We start from the raw sequence: 21,118 nt of genomic DNA, 5'->3' as shown, positions 1-21,118 counted from the left end.
GTTGTGACGGCTGAGAAAACCCCAAGGTCCACAGGCAAGACCACAAGTTTTCTCCTGAGTCAGCTGCAGGGGCTGGCGAACCCAAGATAGGCAGGCTGGGGAGCAGCACTCTTGCTCACAGGCAGTTAAAATCCGTGAATCCCAAGATGGATAGGTAAGCTGCTAGCTGAAGTCCCAAGAACCAAAGGTCGGAAAAGAAGGAGGCTGGATCCAGAACATGCCAACAGCCTTTGCAAGGCAAGCAGGAAAAGGAAGTAGACAGCAGCAGGTGGAGAGATGAAGTCTGAGGGGGGCGGTGAGCTGCCACAGGCTCCACCCCCACCAGTACCACTCAGCAGATTCCATCATGGGGGTGATCACATATCAAATTTCAACAGAAAAGTGATCATAACATTATACAACTGCCAAAACACTGAGAATCTTGGCCCAGCCAAATTAACACACAATCTTAACCATCACAATTAGGCACACCTTAGTCCTCAAAGTAATATCTTTGCTTTTTAATACCTTAAAGAGGTCTTTTGCAGTGGATCTGCCCAATGCAATACATCACTTGATTTCTTGACTGCTGCTTCCATAGGTGTTGATTGTGAATCCAAGTAAAATGAAATCCTTGACAACTCCAATCTTTTCTCCATTTATCATAATGTTGCTTAGTGGTCCAGTTGTGAGGATTTTTGTTTGCTTCATGTAGGTATGGTATTGCCTGTTATATACATTCCTCTTTTATACTATATGGTATAACAGGTAATATGCCACTTCTCTGTGACTGCATGACGAAATATACAGGCTGACCAAAAGAGAAAAAATGAGGGTGGGAAATGAGCCTCTACCATCATGGGTGTGGCATTGGGGCTAGCACTTTCCATATGGGAGAAAAGCTCCAGCCTCCTAATGTAAGACAGGTAACAGCAGGAATAGTATACAAATATTTAAAAACTGTTATGGAATATGCACCTACCAATCAGAAATGATTGGAGCAGAGTGCTCTTCAATCAGAGTGCTGGAGGCCTATTGCTAGTCTAAGCATTAGCCATTTAGTAGCTGAATCACAAATAGGTCCTGAGGTTCCCGAAGAGGGCCCAGAGTTCAAGGAGAGGAAGACATTTTCAGGGATCTTAAAAAAGCAGCTATCTGCCAACTGATAAGGAACTGTATTTCAAGACTGTAACAACTATTTCACCCTTTTTAGTAGTGTATAGCAAATGAACTTCAGCAATGGGCGAGGAACTAATCAGCCTGGATGGCCATCCAAACCACGTGACAAAAAACAGTATGCATGAGTTAAAAATATCTACAAAAGATGAACTAAAAAACTAACAGTGTGAAGCAAAAGAAGAAACTTAAAACTAGGAAAAACAGTCGGTAAAAACATCAAAAGAAAGAATTCACACCGAAGGAAAGGGAAGTAATATAGGAAACTTCAAACATCTTTAAAATGAGCATGTTTAGAATTCTCAAAAAGATAAAAGAGGACAAAGTACTACCTTGGAATGAGAAGAAAATACCTAACAAAAATAGACAAATATGAATAAAGAGCCAACAGGAAATTTTAGTAATGAAAACTTCAGATGTTAGAATAAAAACTCAATAAAATAACATAAAGAGTATACCTAATACAGCCGAAGAGAAAAGAGAATTAGTGATTGGAAGGCAGAATTTTTTTTTTTCTTTTGGTGTTAGCGTAGTGAGATAAGGAGAAAATACGAAATAGACAAGTGGATATATTGAAAAACTCCAATGTATGACCAAAAGGAATCCTAGTAGGACAAAATATTTTAGAATGAAAAAGAAGAAAAGAAATATTTGAAAATATGTCTGCTGAAAATGTTCAGAATTAAAGAATGATTTAAGTCTTCAGACTGGAAAAAAAAAAAAAAAGTTCACCAAGCAATAAACAGATAAACGGAAGTCTGAGGGTGAAAATCTGCACCTAAATATATCAAATGAAATGTCAGAACACCAAGGGTAAAGGAAAAAAATCTGTCTTCATGAGAAAAGGCAAATTATCTAAAAATAAAAACAATCAACTTGCCAGCCACAGTAGATGCCAGAAAGTAATGAAGCCATATCTGTAAAGCTGAGGTAAAATAACCATCAATTTTGAAATCAGTACCCAAGTAAACTCTTAATCAACAGTGAGATAAAAAACATTTACTCTAAATTAAAAAAAAAAAAAGATATTTTAAAACAGAGAGTTTACCATACAGACTCTCATCAAAAGAATTACTACAGGATTTACCTCAGGCAGACAAAAAATTAATCCACAGTGAAATTGTGGGGTATAAATAGCAATGGTAAACAAATTAGTCACTATAACATTTTGATAATTTTTTAAAAAATTTCCTACAAACATATAATGATGACTTTGTAACTCCATGCCTTAAGAAGCTGATTAACATTCTAGAAAACAAAAATAAAAGAGATGAGGGAGGGAATTCTGAGGGAAACTAACGTGCTTAGTGTTCTTTAGGAATAATACTGAGTAACTGTAGACTTTGTAGCAAAGCATTTAATGTAAAAATAAACAAATAAAGACATGCTAATAAAATGTAAAACTTCCAGAGCAATAGAGAGCAGAGACAGTGGATCTGACATTTGGGAACAACTCACTGTAAACTATTCCACAGGTTGAAGGGCAACAGAATTCTTATAGTTAGGGTCAAGCCAATCAATATGTCTGGAGAGTAGAATATTTTATCAAAACATAATTCCAGAATGAGAACGGAATGTCACTCAGCCAACAGTTCTCTTATTTTTAACTAATGGTTATTGAACACCTGCTCTGTGACAAGTATTGTGCTAGATGATAAAAAAAAAGAAGATGGAGTGTACAAACACATAAATATATACCTGTGCTCTTGGGTCTATTTTGGAATGTAGGCTGGTAATCAGATCATTTCAATAAATAATAATGCTGTACGTGCAGGGATGGAGGTAGTCACAGGTGATAAAGAGGGGTCACTGTGCTCAGTGTGAGGCAATTAGGACAAACCTCCTACAGGAGTTGGCTTCTGAGGTGTCATGAAGGATAGATAGAACATTTCCAGGTTAAAAAAGGAAAAACTGCATCACTAGGAAAAGAGAACAGCATGACAGACAGTGCAGAAGCAAGAAACGGCAAAGTGGGTATAGAGAGCAGTGAGTTCCTCAGTACTACATGAGCATACAGTATAAGGCAGGGAGAAGGAAATGAGGAGGAGAGAAACACAAGTTAGGCAGGTGGCTACCCACTGTGGACCTCGCTGAGGAGCTGGAAGCTTATTTTCTAGTCAGTGTTGACACTGCCCATTATAAAGAGGCAAGCGTTTTATTCTTAATCCATTGCTGTTGAGTCAATTCCGACTCATAGCAACCCTACAGGACAGAGTAGAACTGTCTCATAGGGTTTCCAAGGCTGCAGTCTTTATGGAAGCAGGCTGTCACCTCTTTCTCTCATGGAGCAGTTGATGGGTTTGAACCACTGACCAGTTAGCAGCCAAGCACTCAAACACTGTGCTACCAGGGCTCCTACTTTATGCTTAATTATGCACTATTTAACATTTACCCAGAATGGGCCACTGGTTAAGACAGGAAGACTGAAGCATAAAAAACCCAAGCATACCAAGGTTCAAATATAAAGATTATGAGCTCCAAGGTTCCTAGGTACTGCAAACGGTTTGCTCTCAGCTACTAACCAGAAGGTTGGTGGTTCTAAGCCATCCAGCAGAACCACAGAAGAAAGGCCTGGCAATCTATTTCAGTAAAGATTACAACCAAGAAAACCCTGGAGCTCAGTTCTACTCCATAACACAGGAGTCACCATGCATTGGAATCAACTCCATGGCAATGGGTTTCGGTTTTTTTCGCTTTATCAGATCTAGAACTTCAAAAATTTTTGTATCAAAGTGTCTCTAACAAAAACCAAATTTTAAAAAGATATATATATATACTGGCAACTATATACAACATGGCTTCTCATTTTTAAGGAAAGAATGCTACCAATACCTGCAGTATATTATATGTGAATAAACCAAAACCAAACCAAACTCGATGTCATCAAGTTGATTCTGACACATAGCAACCCTATAGGACAGAGTAGAACTTCCCATAGAGTTTCCAAGGAGTGCCTGGTGGATATGAACTGTCGACCTAATGGTTAGCAGCTATAGCTCTTAACCACTGTGCCACCAGGGTTTCCTATTTGTGAATAAGTGTTTTTAAATGCTGCTTTAAAACCTCTCATCTTAATATGTAGAAAAAAGACATAAAGTTTAAATAATAAGCCTGATGGACATAGCTTCCATCTAAGTTGAAGTAACTTTAACTGGATTAGACCTCCCACCTGAAATAACGAAAAACCTGGAGAAAATATATGAAACTGGTTTTCAATATATTGGACATCAAGTGATAAAAGAGAGTGATCTCTGAGAGATCAGAAACAACTGCTTCAGCTTATGGTGTTGAGAAAGTTTTCAGGTCATGGTGCAGGGAGAGGAAATCCAGGTGGAACCCACCAGACTCCCTGAGTAGAGGAGAAGAGGGTCTAGAGGGAGACCAAGGCAGCTAGAAATTTCAGGACACAATATTGGAGAGGAGATGACTGCACAGAGAGAGAACCCGGTAGGTCTTCAGAAGGTCAGTCATGAATATTGAGCTGAGAACTTATTAGCACATGTACATGAGGAAACCACCCAAGGTCAAAGACGAAAGGATTAGAAGACTCAAAGAAGGCCAAGATTCTTACTAGTCACATAGGAAACTGGAAAAACTACTCAGAAGGATCTTGCTTCGGAGTGTGTGTGGAGGGGTAACTGGTTCTAAGTTAAACATGATTTTGGTCCCACTTAAATCTTAAAAGCAAGGTCCGAAAGGTTCAACAAATCTCCAAAGCAAGGTCTGAAAAGTTCAACAAATCTTAAAAGCAATGTCTGAAAGGTTCAGACTGTTTTCAAGGGAGAAAACTACATTCTAAAACAAAGTTGAGTAATATTTATAGAAATACAAAAATATCCAACACCCAACAAGCTAAAATACACAATGTTGGACATACGATAAAAACTACTAGGCATGCAAAGACACAAGAAAATAAGGTCCGTGAGAAGAAAAAAAAGAAAAAATGGCCAAATCAAACTCAGAGCTGACATGGACATCAGAATTAGCTAACACATTCATTATAGCTGTATTCCATATGTTCAAAATGCTAACAAGAGACAAGAAATACTTAAAAATACATACGAATTAAACTACTAGAAATGAAAACTAAAACGTATAAGGAAAAAAATACTTGAGAAAGCTATTAATGGCAGAACAGACATTAAAAGAGGTTAACGAACTAGAAGAGAGAACAATAAAAATAATCCAACATGAAACACAGAGAAAAAAAAAGAACTAAAAATTAACAGAGCATCAGTGAACTCTGGGAAAACTTCGAGCAGCCTAATATATGTGTTAATGGTGCTACTAAAGAAGGGGTGGGTGACAGAAAAAGTTATTTAAGAATAAATGATGAATTTTTTCTTTTTTAAATTTTGATTAAAACTACAAGCTCACAGATTCAAGAAGGTCAATGATCCCCAAGCTCAATAAACATAAAGAAAGCCACATGAAGGTACAACATAAGCAAATAAAACAAGTGATAAAGAGAAAATCTTAAAAGTACTCAGAAAAAAAAAGACATATGAAAATAGTAAAGAAGAACAAAGAAAAGAAAAATAGCAGATTTCTCATTAAAAACAACCTAAAAAAAATTTTTTTTTTTTTTAAGTGAAAAGGCAATAGGGTAATATCTTTAGAGCACTAAGAGGAAAATCTGTCAAGCTAGAATTCTGTACCCCATGAAAAATGTTTTGAAATGAAAGCAATATACCATTTTTTATTTTTCTGAAAGCATTTATCAGCAAAAAATCTCATCACAATAAAAAGTAAAGGAAGTTCTTTAGGCAAGAGAAAAATTACACAAAATGGTACTAAGATCTACACAAAGAATTAAAGAAAAATTAGAAATAGTAGCTATATCACTAAATATACAAGTTATTTTATTATTTAAATCTCTTCGAAACGTAACTATTGCTTAAACAAATAAGCAAAAAATGTACTGTGAGGTTTATAATGTACATAAAATTCAAACACGTCAACAATAGAACAAAGGTTTGAAGGTGGATAGAAGTACACTATTGTAATGTTTTTATATTATATGCGAAGTGGTAGAATAATCACCAGAAAGTAGAGTGTGATAAATTAAAGATAAGGACAATAAACCCTAAAGCAACTACCAAAATAACAAAACAAAGATATATACCTAATAAGCCACCAAAACGGATAAATACAAATTTTTAAAAAATATTTCTTTTATCCAAAAGATGGCAGAGAAACTAAAAAAGATGAAGAAAAAGCAAAGATTGGGCAAAAAGAAAACAAATAGCAATATGATAGATTTAAACCTGGTAATATTAATAGACACATTAAGTGTAAATGGTCTAAACATCTCAATGAAAAGAGACAACTTTTCAGGTTAAATTAAAAAAAAAAAATCTAAGCATATGCTACCTAAAAGAAATTCACTTTAAACATAGAGACACAACAAAAGGATGGGAAAATATATAACATGCTGACACTAATCAAGATGAATACTATAAAAAGCAGATTTGAGCATAAAGATTAGCAGGCATAACAAGATAATTTCACAATAATAAAAAGAAAATTCGTTTGGAAAATACAACCATCCTAATCTTTTATGAACTTAAAAAAAAAAAAAGATCTTCATAACACAGCAAAAACAGAACTATGAGAACTGGTAGATGAATTCATGAAAATATAGGACAGCAATACTATTTTCTCAATAATTGATGGAACAAACCAACAAGAAGTCAGTAAGTCTACAAAAGTCTATAGGACACTATCCATCAAATTGACCTAATTGACATTTATAGAACACTCCATTATCAAAACACAATATGCCTTTTTAAAGTGTACACAGTATATTTATCAAGATAGGCCATGACTTGAGTCATAAAATAATTCTAAATAAATTTAAATGAATTCAAGTCACACAAACTGTTATGGATTGAATTGTGTCCCCCAAAAATATGTGTCAACTTGGCTAAGCCATGATTCCCAGTATTGTGTGATTGTCCACCATTTTGTCCTCTGATGTGATTTTCCTATGTGTTATAAATTCTACCTCTACAATATTAATGAGGCAGGATTAGAGGCACTTATGTTAATGAGGCAGGACTCAATCTACAAGATCAGGTTGTTTTAAACCAATCTCCTGTGAGATATAAAAGAGAGAAACAAGCAGGGAAACAAGGGGGACCTCATACCACCAAGAAAGCAGCACCAGGAGCAGAGAGTGTCCTTTGGACCCAGGGTTCCTACACTGAGCAGCTCCTTGATAAGCCAAGACTGATGACAAGGACCTTCCTCCAGGGCCAACAGAGACAGAAAGCCTTCTCAGGGAGCTGGTGCCCTGAATTCAGACTTCTAACCCCCTAGACCATGAGAGAATAAATTTCTCTTTGTTAAAGTGATCCGCTTGGGATGTTTCTGTCATAACAGCACTAGATAACTAAGAAAGTATGCTCTCTAACCAATAAAATTAAAATAAAAATCAATGACAAAAAAAAAAAATCGGAAAATGCTAAGATATTCAGAATCTAAATAAAACACTCATCTGGTTTTCGGTCATTAGTGTTAGTGTGTCAAATCTATTCAACCAACATTTTGCCCATAGTATCCTTCAATATCCTTCAGTATTGAATTTCCAAGCTTGATTTTTGTCTTCAAGTCTTTCAGTTTTAGAAATGGTGACCGTGCTCTTTCCTATCGGTTTTTGCACATTTCATTTTAATACTTTGTCTTTTTGAGCCACCCTTGGAAATCTTCTGTTCAGCTCTTTTACTTCATCATTTCTTCCTTTCACTTTAGCTACTCTACATTCATGAGCAAGTTTCAGAGTCTCTTCTGACATCCATTTTGGTCTTTTCTTCCCTCCCTGTCTTTTTAATAACCTTTTACTTTCTTCATGTATGATGTCCTTGATGTCATCACACAACTAACTCGTCTAGTCCTCGGTCATGAGTGTTCAAGGTATCAAATCTATTCTTGAGATGGTTTCTAAATTCAGGTCATACTCAAGGTCATACTTTGGCTCTCATGGACTTGTTTTAACTTTCATCAACTTCAATTTGAGCTTGCATGTGAGCAATTGATGGTCTCTTTTCTAGTTGGTCCCCAGATTTGTTCTGATGATACTGAGCTTCTTCATCATCTCTTTGCACAAATGTAGTCTATTTGATTCCTGTTTATTTCATGAAGTGAGGTCCAGTTAATCGTCACTGTTTTTGTTGTTCAAAAACGGTATTTCCAATGGTCTTGCAAAATTCTATCATGCAATCTGTGCCACTGTTTCTATCACCAAGGCCATATTTTCCAACTACTGTTCCTTTCTCTTTGTTTCCAAGTTTAATATTCCTATCACCAGCAATTATCAATCAATAATTTATAATTGCTGATGTAGTAAACATAATTTCTAAAATGGCCTGTCAAAAATGACCTACTCTAATCCCAGGAACCTGTGACTATAAGATCACTCCCATGATTGTATTAGGTGTATGTGATAGTTGACCTTATGATACAAAGATTATCTCGGTGGGCTGATAATCCTAAAAAACAGGGAGCTTTCTCTAGCTGGCAGCAGAAGTAATCACATGGGCACTTTAAAACAGGGAGTTTTTTCTAGCTGGAAGCAGAAGAGGCCACCAGGAAGGGAAGTCAGAGAGATCTGAGACATGAGAACTCAAGATCCCATTGCTGGAGGTATGTATCTTCTGTTCCTCAGGACTCAATTCTGAGAATGAATGCAGTCCACTTCCAGAAAGTGAGAATTTCCTATCGACCGCAAGCCAGGAAATAGGGACCTCAGACCAACGGCTGCAAGAAACCGGATTCTGCGAAAAACCTGAATGAACTTCAAAATAAGAGCCTAGTCCAGCTGAAAATTGATTTTGGTTTTGTGAGACCCTGAGGAGACAACCTAGCTGAGCCCATCAGGACTAGAGAACTATAAAATAATAAATGTTGTTTTAAGCTGCGACATTTCTGGTAATTTATTTTGTAGCAATAGAAAAATAATATAAATGGCAAATAAACAAACACACGAAAACATGCTCAACATCATTAGTGATTAGAAAAATGCAGAATAAAATAAACGTATGTTGATAAGGATGCAGAACAATGAATTTTGATGCACTGCTGGTGGGAATGTAGAGGATACCAGTGCTTCGGAAGATGGTTCAGGAGTTTCTTAAAAAGGTAAGCCTCCACCTACAATATGATTCAGTCATTCCACTCCTAGATATTTTACCTACGAGGACGGAAAGCACACGTTCATACAAAAAGTTGTACACAAATGTGCATAACAGCTTTGTGTTGTAGTAACCAAAAACTGGAACTGACCCAAATGCCCATCAACAGCTGAGTGGATAAACATATTGTGGCATATCAGACTATGAAATATAACTCAGTAATAAAGAATGAACTATTGATACTGGTAATATGGATGGACATCAAAATAATTATAAGTGAAAGAAGCCAGACAAAAAGTGTATATACTGTATGATTCCATTTTTATAAAACTCTAGAAAATGCAAACTAATCTATACCAAAAAAAAAAAAAAAAAAACCTGTTCCCCTCGAGTCAATTCCAACTCATAGTGACCCTATAGGACAGAGTAGAACTGTCCCATAGAGTTTCTATGGAGTACCTGGTGGATTTGAACTGCTGCTCTTTTGGTCTTTGGTTGGCAGCCAAGCTCTTAACTACTGTACCAGCAGGGCTCCTACTAATCTGGAGTGACAGAACTAATCGATAGTGACAGAAGATAGAACAGTGGCTGTCCAGGGGCTGGAGTATGGGACAGTAGGAGGGGGGAATGACTAAGGGCACAGGGAAATTTTTTGGAATGGTGGATCTATTCATTCTCTTGATTGTGGGTGATGGTTTCGCATCTGTAGATGTATGTCAAAACTGAACAAAATACACCCTTTAAGTATGTGCCATTTACTGTATGTTAATTTTACATTATTTTAAAACTGTTAAAAAATAAAAAGAAATGGAAAACCAGCCTGGTGATTTGAAAAGCCAAATTAAGAAAATTCCAAACATTGCTTCATGGTAGTAATATCGCCTGTTCCAGAGTTAAATTTAAACCTGCATTCCATTATATATTTGATGAGCAAAAACATACTTTGTCTATACATTTGCTTTCATATATGCCTATTTTCAATAAATTAAACAGCCTGCATAATTTGGAACTGAGAAAATGTCAAAATTGTTTTTAAATATCATGAAAGTCATCCGTGATTATATTAAAATATATTTTATACCCCAATTATTAATAAAATAACTCTTCAAACTTAAAAATGCTTACTAATCACGTACTTACTGCTGACAAAATGATTTCTTAAAAAATCCTTGTCAAAAACAAGATTACATAATACAATAAAAATATACAAGCGTTGGAAATGCTCAAAGAACACGTACAAAGCCATTACAGACTTTTAAACCAAAAAAAAAAAAAAGCAGAATTTGAATTACACACACACACACACACACACACACACACACACGTATGCTTTAATTAGATTATTTTGTGGGAGCATGTCCACTGTAAGGAAGTTAAAACTTCCGTGAAAGAATGGTCTGGAATTTTACCATTGTTTTCTTCACACATGCTGTTCAGTGTAAGGACATGATTTTACTCCTATGGGGAGGCAGTTTATTTACCCAATGTGCAACCAGCATGCCTTCTTAAGCAGTGTCAGCTAATACCTTGGAGGGATCAGGGTATGAATCAACTTAATTTTGTTTAGGGTATTCTGAGTCACCCTCTTCAGAAATATCAAATATGTAAGGAAAAAAATTATATATCTTTAACAACAAAGTAAAAAGTTCAAGCCAGGTTGTTATGTTTGGCTTTTTATTCACTTGGTTTTATTAAAATTATTTAAACAGGGCATTTAAAAGTTCACCATTTATATATTATTGGCAATACACTGTATTTGGGCGAACGCAAAGATCCACAAGCTCTCAAATAACTTATAATAAGAAGAATAAATACACACAACTAAAACGGAAAGGCGAAAGTGGAAGTGGTTATAACAACGCTAAAATCGAAGTGCTCTATGAACACAGAGGAGGTGGAAAAATTGTTGGCAACTTGGAAAGCCAGTTAGGGCTTCATGGAAAGGAAGGCCTTTAGGGTGGAAAGAATTAGAGGTAGGGTGAAAGCCAGTAGAAGACAGAGACAAAAGGATGGGAAAAGGTACACACATAGAAGTAGGAGAAAGGGAAACAATTGTGAGGATGGCAGAGGACTGAACAGTGTTTTGTTCTGTTGTACACAGAGTACTATAACCTAACAAAAACAACATGTTATGATTTGGTTGATGCAGAGAGTAGGAGAAACATTAAGCTAAAGCTGGCTATGCATTGAAAACTAGTTACCTCTCTCTCTTCCTTTACTTTTTCTCCTTTATTTTTTTAAAGCAGAAACATCTTACCAGTGAAACAATGTGTTAGGAAAATTATTAACAGCATTGTTGTTGTTGGATGCTGTTGAGTTAATTAGGACACAGAGTGACCCCATATGACAGAGTAAAAGTGCCCCATAGGGTTTTCTTGACTGTAATCTTTACAGGAGCCTACCATATCTTTCTCCCTCAGAGTGGCTAGTGGGTTCAAAACACTGACATCTCCGTTAGCAGCCAAGCACTTAACCACTGCGCCATCAGGGCTCTTTAGAAATGTTAATAGGCAGTCTTCAATAAGGGATGATTATTTTAGTTGATCAAAAGAGACAATCTACAAAGAAGAAAGGAAGCAAAGTAAGAACATTGGAGAATGGCTTAATTTTGGAGATAGAAGGAAGAAAACAAGGCAGGTGGCAAGTCAGAGAGATGAGGACACCAGGAAATAACATCATGGAAGCCAAGAGAGAGGCGAGATTAAGCTGGCATGCCATGTGCTTCCCTGTAGGCAGCTCAGCTCTCTTGAGAGATAGGACGGGACCTCAGGATTGTTTAGGAGGCAGGCTGCTTCTGCTGCTCTGGTTCCAAGTCAGTGCCACAGGTCACCAGGATTTTAAGCTTCTGTGATTTTCCAAGAGATGATATATTCTGGTATCAAAACTGATATTTATAAAAAGCAGGCACAAAACATGGTATGCAAGTACACGAGATCATATCCACAAAGACTTTAACCAAAGTCCACGAAAGAAACAACAGGTCTTCAGGACCCAGAGGTTAAAGCAATCATAGGCTCAAACTGATCCTTTTATTTACACAACTCAAATGATTTTCCTCATAACCTCATTCTTGGTGTATGGTACAAAACAAAACAAAAAAACTCCTTGTCACCAAGTAGATTCCGACTCACAGTGACCCTACAGAACAAAGTAGAACTGCCCCACAGTGTTTCCAAGGACCAGGTGGTGGATTCAAACTGCCGACTTTGTGGTTAGCAGCCTAGGTCTTAACCACTGTGACACCAGGGCTCCCCATGGTACAAACCTATCCCAAATTCCTCCCAGACCTTGACCCAGAGTGGAGCAAACATGTGGCTCTGTCTCTAATTTCTAACCAATTCATCCGCATTTTTCATTATTACAGTATGCAGACAGGGCTCCATTGCCAGTTTGTGTAGTACGGCCTTAACCCTTTGACCTTAACCTTACCTAGTTAAACTCTCACTGTCTTCCTGGCTCACCTGGAAGTAAAACAGTTCATAGTTCTTCTTGCTTTCTCTTCTTTTGCCTGTATATCCTCAAGGTTTCAAAGACCTGCAGCTTTTCCGTTAGTTTAATAAGTAACCTAGATACCACCCCCCTTGGATTCAATAGATGTCTCCTCTGAACACCCTCCTAAGCAGCACCACGCCACAGCAGATCTGCAGAAAGATGAACAGGACCGAGAATCTTTGGTTTTACTCTGGTCTCAGTGGAAGGGCTAGATGAAAGCCTAAAATGAGAGGTGAGAAAATACAGGCAGAAAGGACATACTGATCTTTTGAGAATTTTAACTGAAGCAATATAGGTAATTCTGATATTCATCAGGTCAGAAAAATGGAATAAAAATCATTACAAAATATTTGTACCATGACATTTATTTTGACACCAGCAAAAAAAAAAAAAAAAATACAACATAATAAGTACTGGTTAACTTAAAAAATGTACCTATGTTATTTCTGCCACACAAATTAACATAGCTATAGCTTCAGAACCTGAAATTAATCAGCTTGGGCCTACTCTGAGAAGAAAGTTTAACAATAAAATTTCAAAGCACCTAGTGGGGAATGTCTTTATGATGTTATAAAAATATATGCGTATCTTCTTGGTCAAGGGTGAGAGTGAGAAAGATTAGTGATATTTCTACCCAATATTCTATGTTATACAAATTTATCAAAGCATATTTTTAGTCTGTCTTGGATATACTTTGGGAACCCTGGTGGCGTAGTGGTTAAGTGCTACGGCTGCTAACCAAGAGGTCACCAGTTCAAATCTGCCAGGCGCTCCTTGGAAACTCTATGGGGGCAGTTCTACTCTGTCCTATAGGGTCGCTATGAGTCAGAATTGACTCGAAAGCAGTGGGTTTTTTGGTTTTGAGTATACTTTTTATAGTCATTTTATCTTACATTAAGTGACACAGCCATTTTACAGAATATTTAAATTAATCCTTTGTGTTAAATAATCTGTGACCTGGAAATGTCGAAGCAATGTTAAAGTCAATGAAAATATTTTTTTCAGTAATCATTTTTTATTGAGCTGATATTGGTTTTCTACTCTTAAAGCATTTGCAACCATGCTATTAGTTTAAAAACATAAATTTAATTATGTTTTCAGCTGACAGCGAAGTGCTAATTCCATGAGTTTACAAATACCTTTCGATTTAATTCATTTACACCTCAAATAATTCTACACAGTAAACTTAAAAGGAACTATTTCTCCCCAATAAGTAACAAACTAGAATTGGGTGAATTTAAAATAATAAAATAAAAGATTTCACTGCCAGAGGTGATTCTTAAACTATGCCACATATTAATGAGTTATTAAACAAAACCTTAGATTAAAATTATTTCAAAAGAGAAATTTATGGCAGACCTTACTAAAGTTAAAGGGACACTCCTATCCTCATTGAGCAGGGCCTTTTGGCTGAGATTTGTATCTTCAAAAACATGGAACAGACATTCATACCCTGGTCTAATCTGTGCCCAAAATTGCCCCGTGTCCTTTGATGACCACAACAGGGTCTCTGCCCTCAGGGCTTTCTCAATCTCTCTGGGACATCCTCCCTGATCCTGAGTCAGAGGATTTTATGGCAGAACTGCCACGCCAGGCTTCCAGTTTAACTCAATTAAATCATAAACAGATGTATTAAGTACACATTGTGCCAGGTCCTGAAGCGAATGCAAAAATAAATACAGGAAGGCATTCGGAACTCTGTAATGGAATCTCGCATATGCATGTTTTCCTTCTTTTTCGGATGTGGCTGCACCACGGCCTGGACATCATCATCACATATTGCCACTGCAACTGAAGATGAGAAACTTGGCTTCTGTAGTCTTTGACCACAGACACCTTACAGATCTGCTCTGCTCCCACTTCCTTCGCTATTTTCCTCACTCTCATCAGGAGTGCTCAGCACCAAGGCCTTCCCCATTATCTCAGGCCACAACCCTATTCTCCCTACCCTGGTCCTTAATCCACCATGAATTCCACACAGACAGTTGGAAATTCAGAGCTGCGAGGGAAAAAAAAAAAAAATGAAATTGTGTTGGGGGTTGGGAGCAATTTTAATTAGATGGGCCCTTCATTTAAAGAAGAGAAAACTAAGCATCAGAATAGATAAATGACTTGGCCAATGTCTCTAAAGAATTGGTGCCAGACTGTACATGAGAAGGGAAATTTCACATGGGCTGAGGCAGAAAAACTACAGAATGGATGAAACAGAAAAAGTTTAATGTAATACCTGGCACAATTTTTCCTGGTGACTCAAAGACATATTTACTTATGACTTTGGTCACAGCTGGATGTCAATGATTCTGCTGCCTTATCAGTTATAACACCTCAGGTTGTGAACTTTGCAACAGCAGATCAGACCAGAAGGGGAACAAGGGTTGGGCTTCAATCAAATTCAGAAGAAATGAAAGCACAACCAGGTAAATAAACTGTAAACTCATTCCATAAACAAATGATGTGTGCTTACCATGTAACAGCCACTGGGCTAGGCAAAAGCTAGACATGGTCCATGTCCCCATTGTAGCATATAATTTCAGGATTCAGAAGAGATATACTACAGATAATAGTTCTAGGAGAGTAATATTCTATGGGCTGGCCATTTTCGAGGTTCTAAAGACATCTCTTATTTCCATATCGATGACCATGTTAGAGTTGATTGCATTTATTGAATGTGTAACCATAAGGTGTGGCAAAATGACATTAAAAAAAAAAAAAAAACTTACTCTAAATCTCACAAGTGTATCTCAAATGACAATTACACTAGACTTTGATCTCTGGGCCCCATACTGGGAAATTCTTTATTTGTCTTGTATCTCTGACTTATCCTGGTGTCTATGAACCTTTAGTTCTTCAATAACACATAGAGGATAAGCTTGATTGATAACAAACTTCATTTACTTGAATCCACAATCAACAGCCATGGAAGCAGCAGTCAAGAAATCAAAAGATGCATTGCATTGGGCAAATCTGCTGCAAAGGACCTCTTCAAAGTGTTGAAGAGAAAAGATGTCACCCTGAAGACTAAGGTGCGCCTGACTCAAGCCATGGTATTTTCAATCACATCATATGTATGTGAAAGCTGGACAATGAATAAGGAAGACCGAAGAAGAGTTGACACCTTTGAATTGTGGTGTTGGCGAGGAATATTGAATATACCACGGACTGCCAAAAGAACGAACAAATCTGTCTTGGAAGAAGTGTGGCCAGAATGCTCCTTAGAGGCAAGGATGGCGAGACTGTGTCTTACATGCTTTGGACGTGTTGTCAGGAGGGATCGGTCCCTTGGAGAAGGACATCATGCTTGGCAGAGTACAGGGTCAGTGGAAAAGAGGAAGACCCTCAACGAGGTGGATTGACACAGTGGCTGCAAAAATGAGCTCAAGCATAACAACGATTGTAAGGATGGCGCAGGACCGGGCAGTGTTTCGTTCTGTTGTGCATAGGGTCACTATGAGTGGGAACCGACTCGATGGCACCTAACAACAACAACAACAAGCTACAGCAAAATCTAATGACTTGCTTTTTAATGCTCAATAGGTAGTTTCTAGCCAAGCCTAGATTCTGTGTAACTATTTGCCCTTCCTCTTCTACTTTCACAAACATATACATACATTTTGATGTACAAATATCAACTGTAATTCAACTCAGATCTTTTCTGGAAACAAGAAATATGTTAGAAATAGCACCATTATCTCAAAAACGAATGAGAAGTCCCCATGAAGGGAGAATTAGCTTCTGACCAGCAAGGACCTTGTCTCTTTCCCAACCATCACAACACCAGGCCAGAGCAACATGTTGTATGGCATCTGGTTTGATCAGTTTCTTTATGGGAATAAGAATTTATCTGTTTCAGGATATAAATTCCTTAAAGGCAAAGATTTTCCCCAAGCTCTTAGGGTTGTAAGCCTGCAAAATTCATTAAACTATCATTGACAAAATAATTTTTGTATGTATTCACAGATTTCTTTGGAATCCTATTATAACCTTGTTATGGGTTAAGTTGCTTCCCCCAAAAATATGTGTCAACTTGGCTAGGCCATGATTCTCAATATTTTGTGGTTGTCCTCCATTTTGTGAACTGATGGAATTATCCTATATGTTGTAAATCCTAATCTCTGCCTGTGGTTAATGAGGCAAGATTAGGTTATGTTCAAGAGGGTTAGGGTGGAGTGCAACACCCTTACTCAGGACACAGTCCTGATCAGATGTAAGGGGAGTTTCCCTGGAGTATGGCCTGCATCATCATTTATCTTACAAGAGATAAAAGAAGAGAGAAGCAAGCAGAGAGTTAGGGACCTCACACCACCAAGCAAGAAGGGCCAGGGGTGGAACGCATCCTTTGGACCCAGCGTCCCTGTGCAGAGAAGCTCCTAGACCGGGGAAGACTGATGACAAGGACCTTGCCTCAGAGCCAACAGAGAGAAAAAGGCTTCCCCTGGAGCTGGCGCCTTGAATTCGGACTTCGAGTCTCTTAAACTGTGAGAGGATAAACTTCTATTTGTTAAAGCCATCCACTTGGGGTATTTCTGTCACAACAGCAATGGCACTAGATAACTAAGACAAATCTCTTAGCTAATCACTGTCATTTATTCATTCAGTAATTATTTTTTTTAATGTTTACTCTAAGCCAGGAACCAGCATAGGGGCTAAGAATACAACAATGAATAAAATAGGAAAAAAAAAAATCCATGCCTCTGCCTTCATAAAACTTATATTCTGTTGAAGAGAACAGGTGAATAAACAAGATCTTTTTAAAAAAGTAAAATATAAAGTATGTTAAAACCCATTGCCGTCAACTGGATTCTGACTCATAGCGACCCTATAGGACAGAGTAGAACTGTCCATAGAGTTTCCAAGGAGCTCCTGATGGATTTGAACTGCCTACCTTTGGGTTAGCAGCCATAGTACTTAACCACTACACCACCAGGGTTTCCATAAAGTATGTTAGGTGAACAAAATTCAATGAAGAAAAATAAAACGGTGAAGGAAGACAGAGATTTTTTTGTTTGTGGTTTTGTTTTTATGGGGGGAGGAGAGGTATAGCTTTGTAAAGGTGACCAAAAAAGCTGACGCAAGGAAATGACATTTAAGTAAACACCTGAAGGAAGTAGGGGGCAAACCATATGGCTATCTGGGGAAGAACTTTCTGGCAGAGGAAACAGCAAGTGCAAAGGCCCCGAGGTGGGAAAAAGCCTGGGGGTGTTTCAGATTGTGGAGAGGAGGCTAGAGTGTCCAGAGCAAAGTGAACAAGGGGAGGTAAGGTCAGAGAAGTAACAAGGACTTGATCACGTAGTCTTGTAGGGTTTAGGCCCCACAAGAAGGGAAGCCATCAGACACTGTTGAAATCACCTGACTTACATTGGTACACAGCAGCAGAGTTATCATGTGAAAATCACTTACATATGTAATATAATGGCTGAAATTTAAGCTAATTAAAGTCAAATGAATGAATTATATACCAGGTAGCTGAAAACCTGCATCTGAAAGAAGACAGAACTAGGAAACCAGACAATCGCAAGCATGGGAATAAATGGGAGAGAAGAGTTCACAGTGGGAAAGAGTTTATTTGTTGTTGATTTTGTTATTGTTGCTAATCTGTGACTTAGGAGACCTCATGTGTTACACAGCAGAACTGCTCTTTAGGTTTTTCTTGTCTGTAATCTTTATGGAAACACATTGCCAGGCCTTCCTTACTTCCACAGCACAGCTGGCAGGTTTGAATAGCAAACCTTTTGGTTACCGGCCAAGCTCAAATCATTTCTGTTACCCAGGGACCCTGAGGAAAAGTGAATGCTAGGGATCTATGAATAGAAATCCAATGTTGGAGGAAGTGGTAGATGGAGAAGCAGGCTTCAGAGATGTAAAGGTCCAACGGAAAAGAATTCTTGCTCACACGCCCCGAACTCCAAGCAGGGCAAGAACATTACTGGTCCCACCGAAGTTGCGCTTGGCAGCCCTCTCACAGCTGCAATAAATTTTACAACTTCTATAAACTCCAATAATAACCCAAATCCTGTGCTACATTCAGCTGCTATCGAAAAGGTCGACAGTTCAATCCACCAGCCGCTCCTTGGAAATCCTATGGGACAGTTCTACTCTGTCCTATAGTAGGGTCGCTATGAGTCGGAATCGACAACGGGTTTGTTTGTGGTTTTAGAAGTCCTCTGAGATGGCCTCTTCAGCGCGGAGGCTACAGCCTTTCCAAGTGCCTTGTGGGCTGGGAAGGGGAGGAGTGGTGGGAAGCTCCTGGACGGGAGCCAGAGAAGTGCAGTCACACAACCAAGGCAGGGAAACCAGGAGCTCTTGGGAGATGGATCGAGGTTTGAACAGAAGAGGGTTGGGCTCAAGAATCTCAGGGGTCAGGGCTCTGGTAGGAAATAAAGAAACCGAGTAGAGTCCACTACAGAGAAGCCGCCCAGGGACGAGTAGCAAAAAAGGGCCAGTCAAGGCCCAGGGGCTCGGCCAGGGAGGTGAGAGGGGCGGTGAGGGGAAAGGACAGGTAGAGACCCCTTACTCTTTAGATTTCTCCGATCCGTGCGCTGAGTTGATACGATGCACTTCTTTCTTTTTGGCTTGTTTGGTGGTCATGGCAGAGGCCGATCCGACAGCGCTGAACTCCGAGCTGGTCCGGCGACCCCAGGCTCCGCGTCCGCGGTTGCCAGGAGACGGGGGCCAGCGTTCCTCTGCGCTGGGCGCTGGGGCGGCTTTGGGTTGGCTCCTCCGCGGTGTGGGCGGGTCCTCCTCCGCGGTGTGGGCGGGCCCTCCGCGGTGTGGGCGGGTCCTCCGTGGGGTGGGCGGGCCCTCCGTGGGGTGGGCGGGCCCTCCGTGGGGTGGGCGGGCCCCGGCGGGGAAGGGGCTGGATGAGAGGGGCGGGCTCCTCGGGGGGGCGGGCTCTGAGGTCGCGGGTGTGAGGGGGCAGAGCTGGGGTCACTGCGTCCAGGGGAAACCGAGGTGAGAGGTCGGGCCGCTCCAGTTCTTTTGAGTGCTCCGGTCTGGATGACGCTGTCTGGCCGTTCCCTTCGGAACCATAAACGTATATTGACTGATTCGTTTTTAGTTTTCAGCTATTGGAAGACGCATATCATGCGAGTCTTACCCCAGGTCTTCCTTGGGCTGAACGTGTTCCTTCAGTAATTACTAAAGAGACAATTCGGACACTCTAAGTTTGCCAGTGCGTATCACGGCATCCTGTAGTCACTTAAGGTTAGACTGTGACGCTGGGTGACTTGTTTGTTCATATGAAAGAATCTTTCCAAATCGTGGAACCCAGCGGCCCTGGATTCACTCTCTAGAAAACGAACTGGAGCCAGATGACAGGATTATCTCATCAAATGAAGACCTTTTAAGGCTCTTCCCTTTAAGCCTCGGTTTACTGATGTATAAATAGGAAATGCTAATACCTAACCATAGTTTTAAGGACAAATAAGATGTATGTAAAATGTTTAGCACCCGATAAAAACACAGCAAATAGTGGTCACTATTGTAGAGATGGAGTCTTGGTGGTGCAGTGGTTAAGTGTTATAGCTGCTAACCAAAAGGTCGGTAGTTCCAATCCACCAGCTGCTCCTTGGAAAGCCTGTAGGGCAGTACTACTCCGTCCTATAGGGTCACTATGAGTTGGAATCCATGGCAAATCCAGTTGCTGTCAAATCTTTCCCACTCATGACGAACCCATGTGTGTCAGAGTAGAACTGCGCTCCATGAAGTTTTCAATTGCTGTGATATCTCAGAAGTAGATCGCTAGGATTTTTTATTTGAACCACCAGCCTTCCTGTTAGCAGTAAGTGCTTAAGCGTTTGTACCACCCAGGGACCAGAAAAGGTTTTAAATTAATTAAAACAAAACAAAATATTGTGCTGGTCCAATCAAACCTCACTTCAAAGAGATTTGACACACAGGTCTGAAGTTTAAGAGCCCCTTTACTAGTTATCTTTTCTGATGAATCTAGAAATAATTAACTATATTTAAATAAGGAATTCCCTTCTGCTCTGGGCACATGCTCCGTGTCCTACCTACACAGACGAGAAGAAGCTTCCCATAAAGCAATTCTTTCCATTGCTCTGACAAATGAATGCCCAGCCCTACCCACTCAGACTATGCTTTGTCAGATTATCCCAATCCTACTATTACTGGGGTTACACAGCAGTCAATCAGGCAGCAGTTTTGTTGTATTTCTGTAAGTTAAATAAAGAACTTCAAAGCCAGCAGTGTTAACTCTGCAAATATCTCCATATATGTGCAGACAATGAAGACATCTCGAGAGCTCTGCCAGGTTCATCTGGAGAATGAAATTTTCAGAGAGCACAGATGCTCTCCTGAATGAAAGAAGAGGACTAAATTGT

At 39.1% G+C, this 21,118-nt stretch overlaps 1 protein-coding gene across 1 annotated transcript in view; it reads right to left on the bottom strand.

The window, feature by feature from the left end:
• Nucleotides 1-19,364, bottom strand: part of ADGB (androglobin) — a 227,648-nt gene extending 208,284 nt beyond the window's left edge. The window contains exon 1 of the mRNA XM_023550601.2: nt 19,291-19,364. Coding sequence (XP_023406369.2) covers nt 19,291-19,364 — 74 coding nt within the window. The remainder of the gene's footprint in view (nt 1-19,290) is intronic.
• Between the last annotated feature and the right edge of the window lie 1,754 nt (nt 19,365-21,118).

Source organism: Loxodonta africana, chromosome 1 (genome assembly GCF_030014295.1).
Source record: "Loxodonta africana isolate mLoxAfr1 chromosome 1, mLoxAfr1.hap2, whole genome shotgun sequence".
In the NCBI taxonomy this organism is placed as follows: Eukaryota; Metazoa; Chordata; class Mammalia; order Proboscidea; family Elephantidae; genus Loxodonta; species Loxodonta africana.
This window is presented reverse-complemented; position numbering and strand designations above follow the sequence as displayed.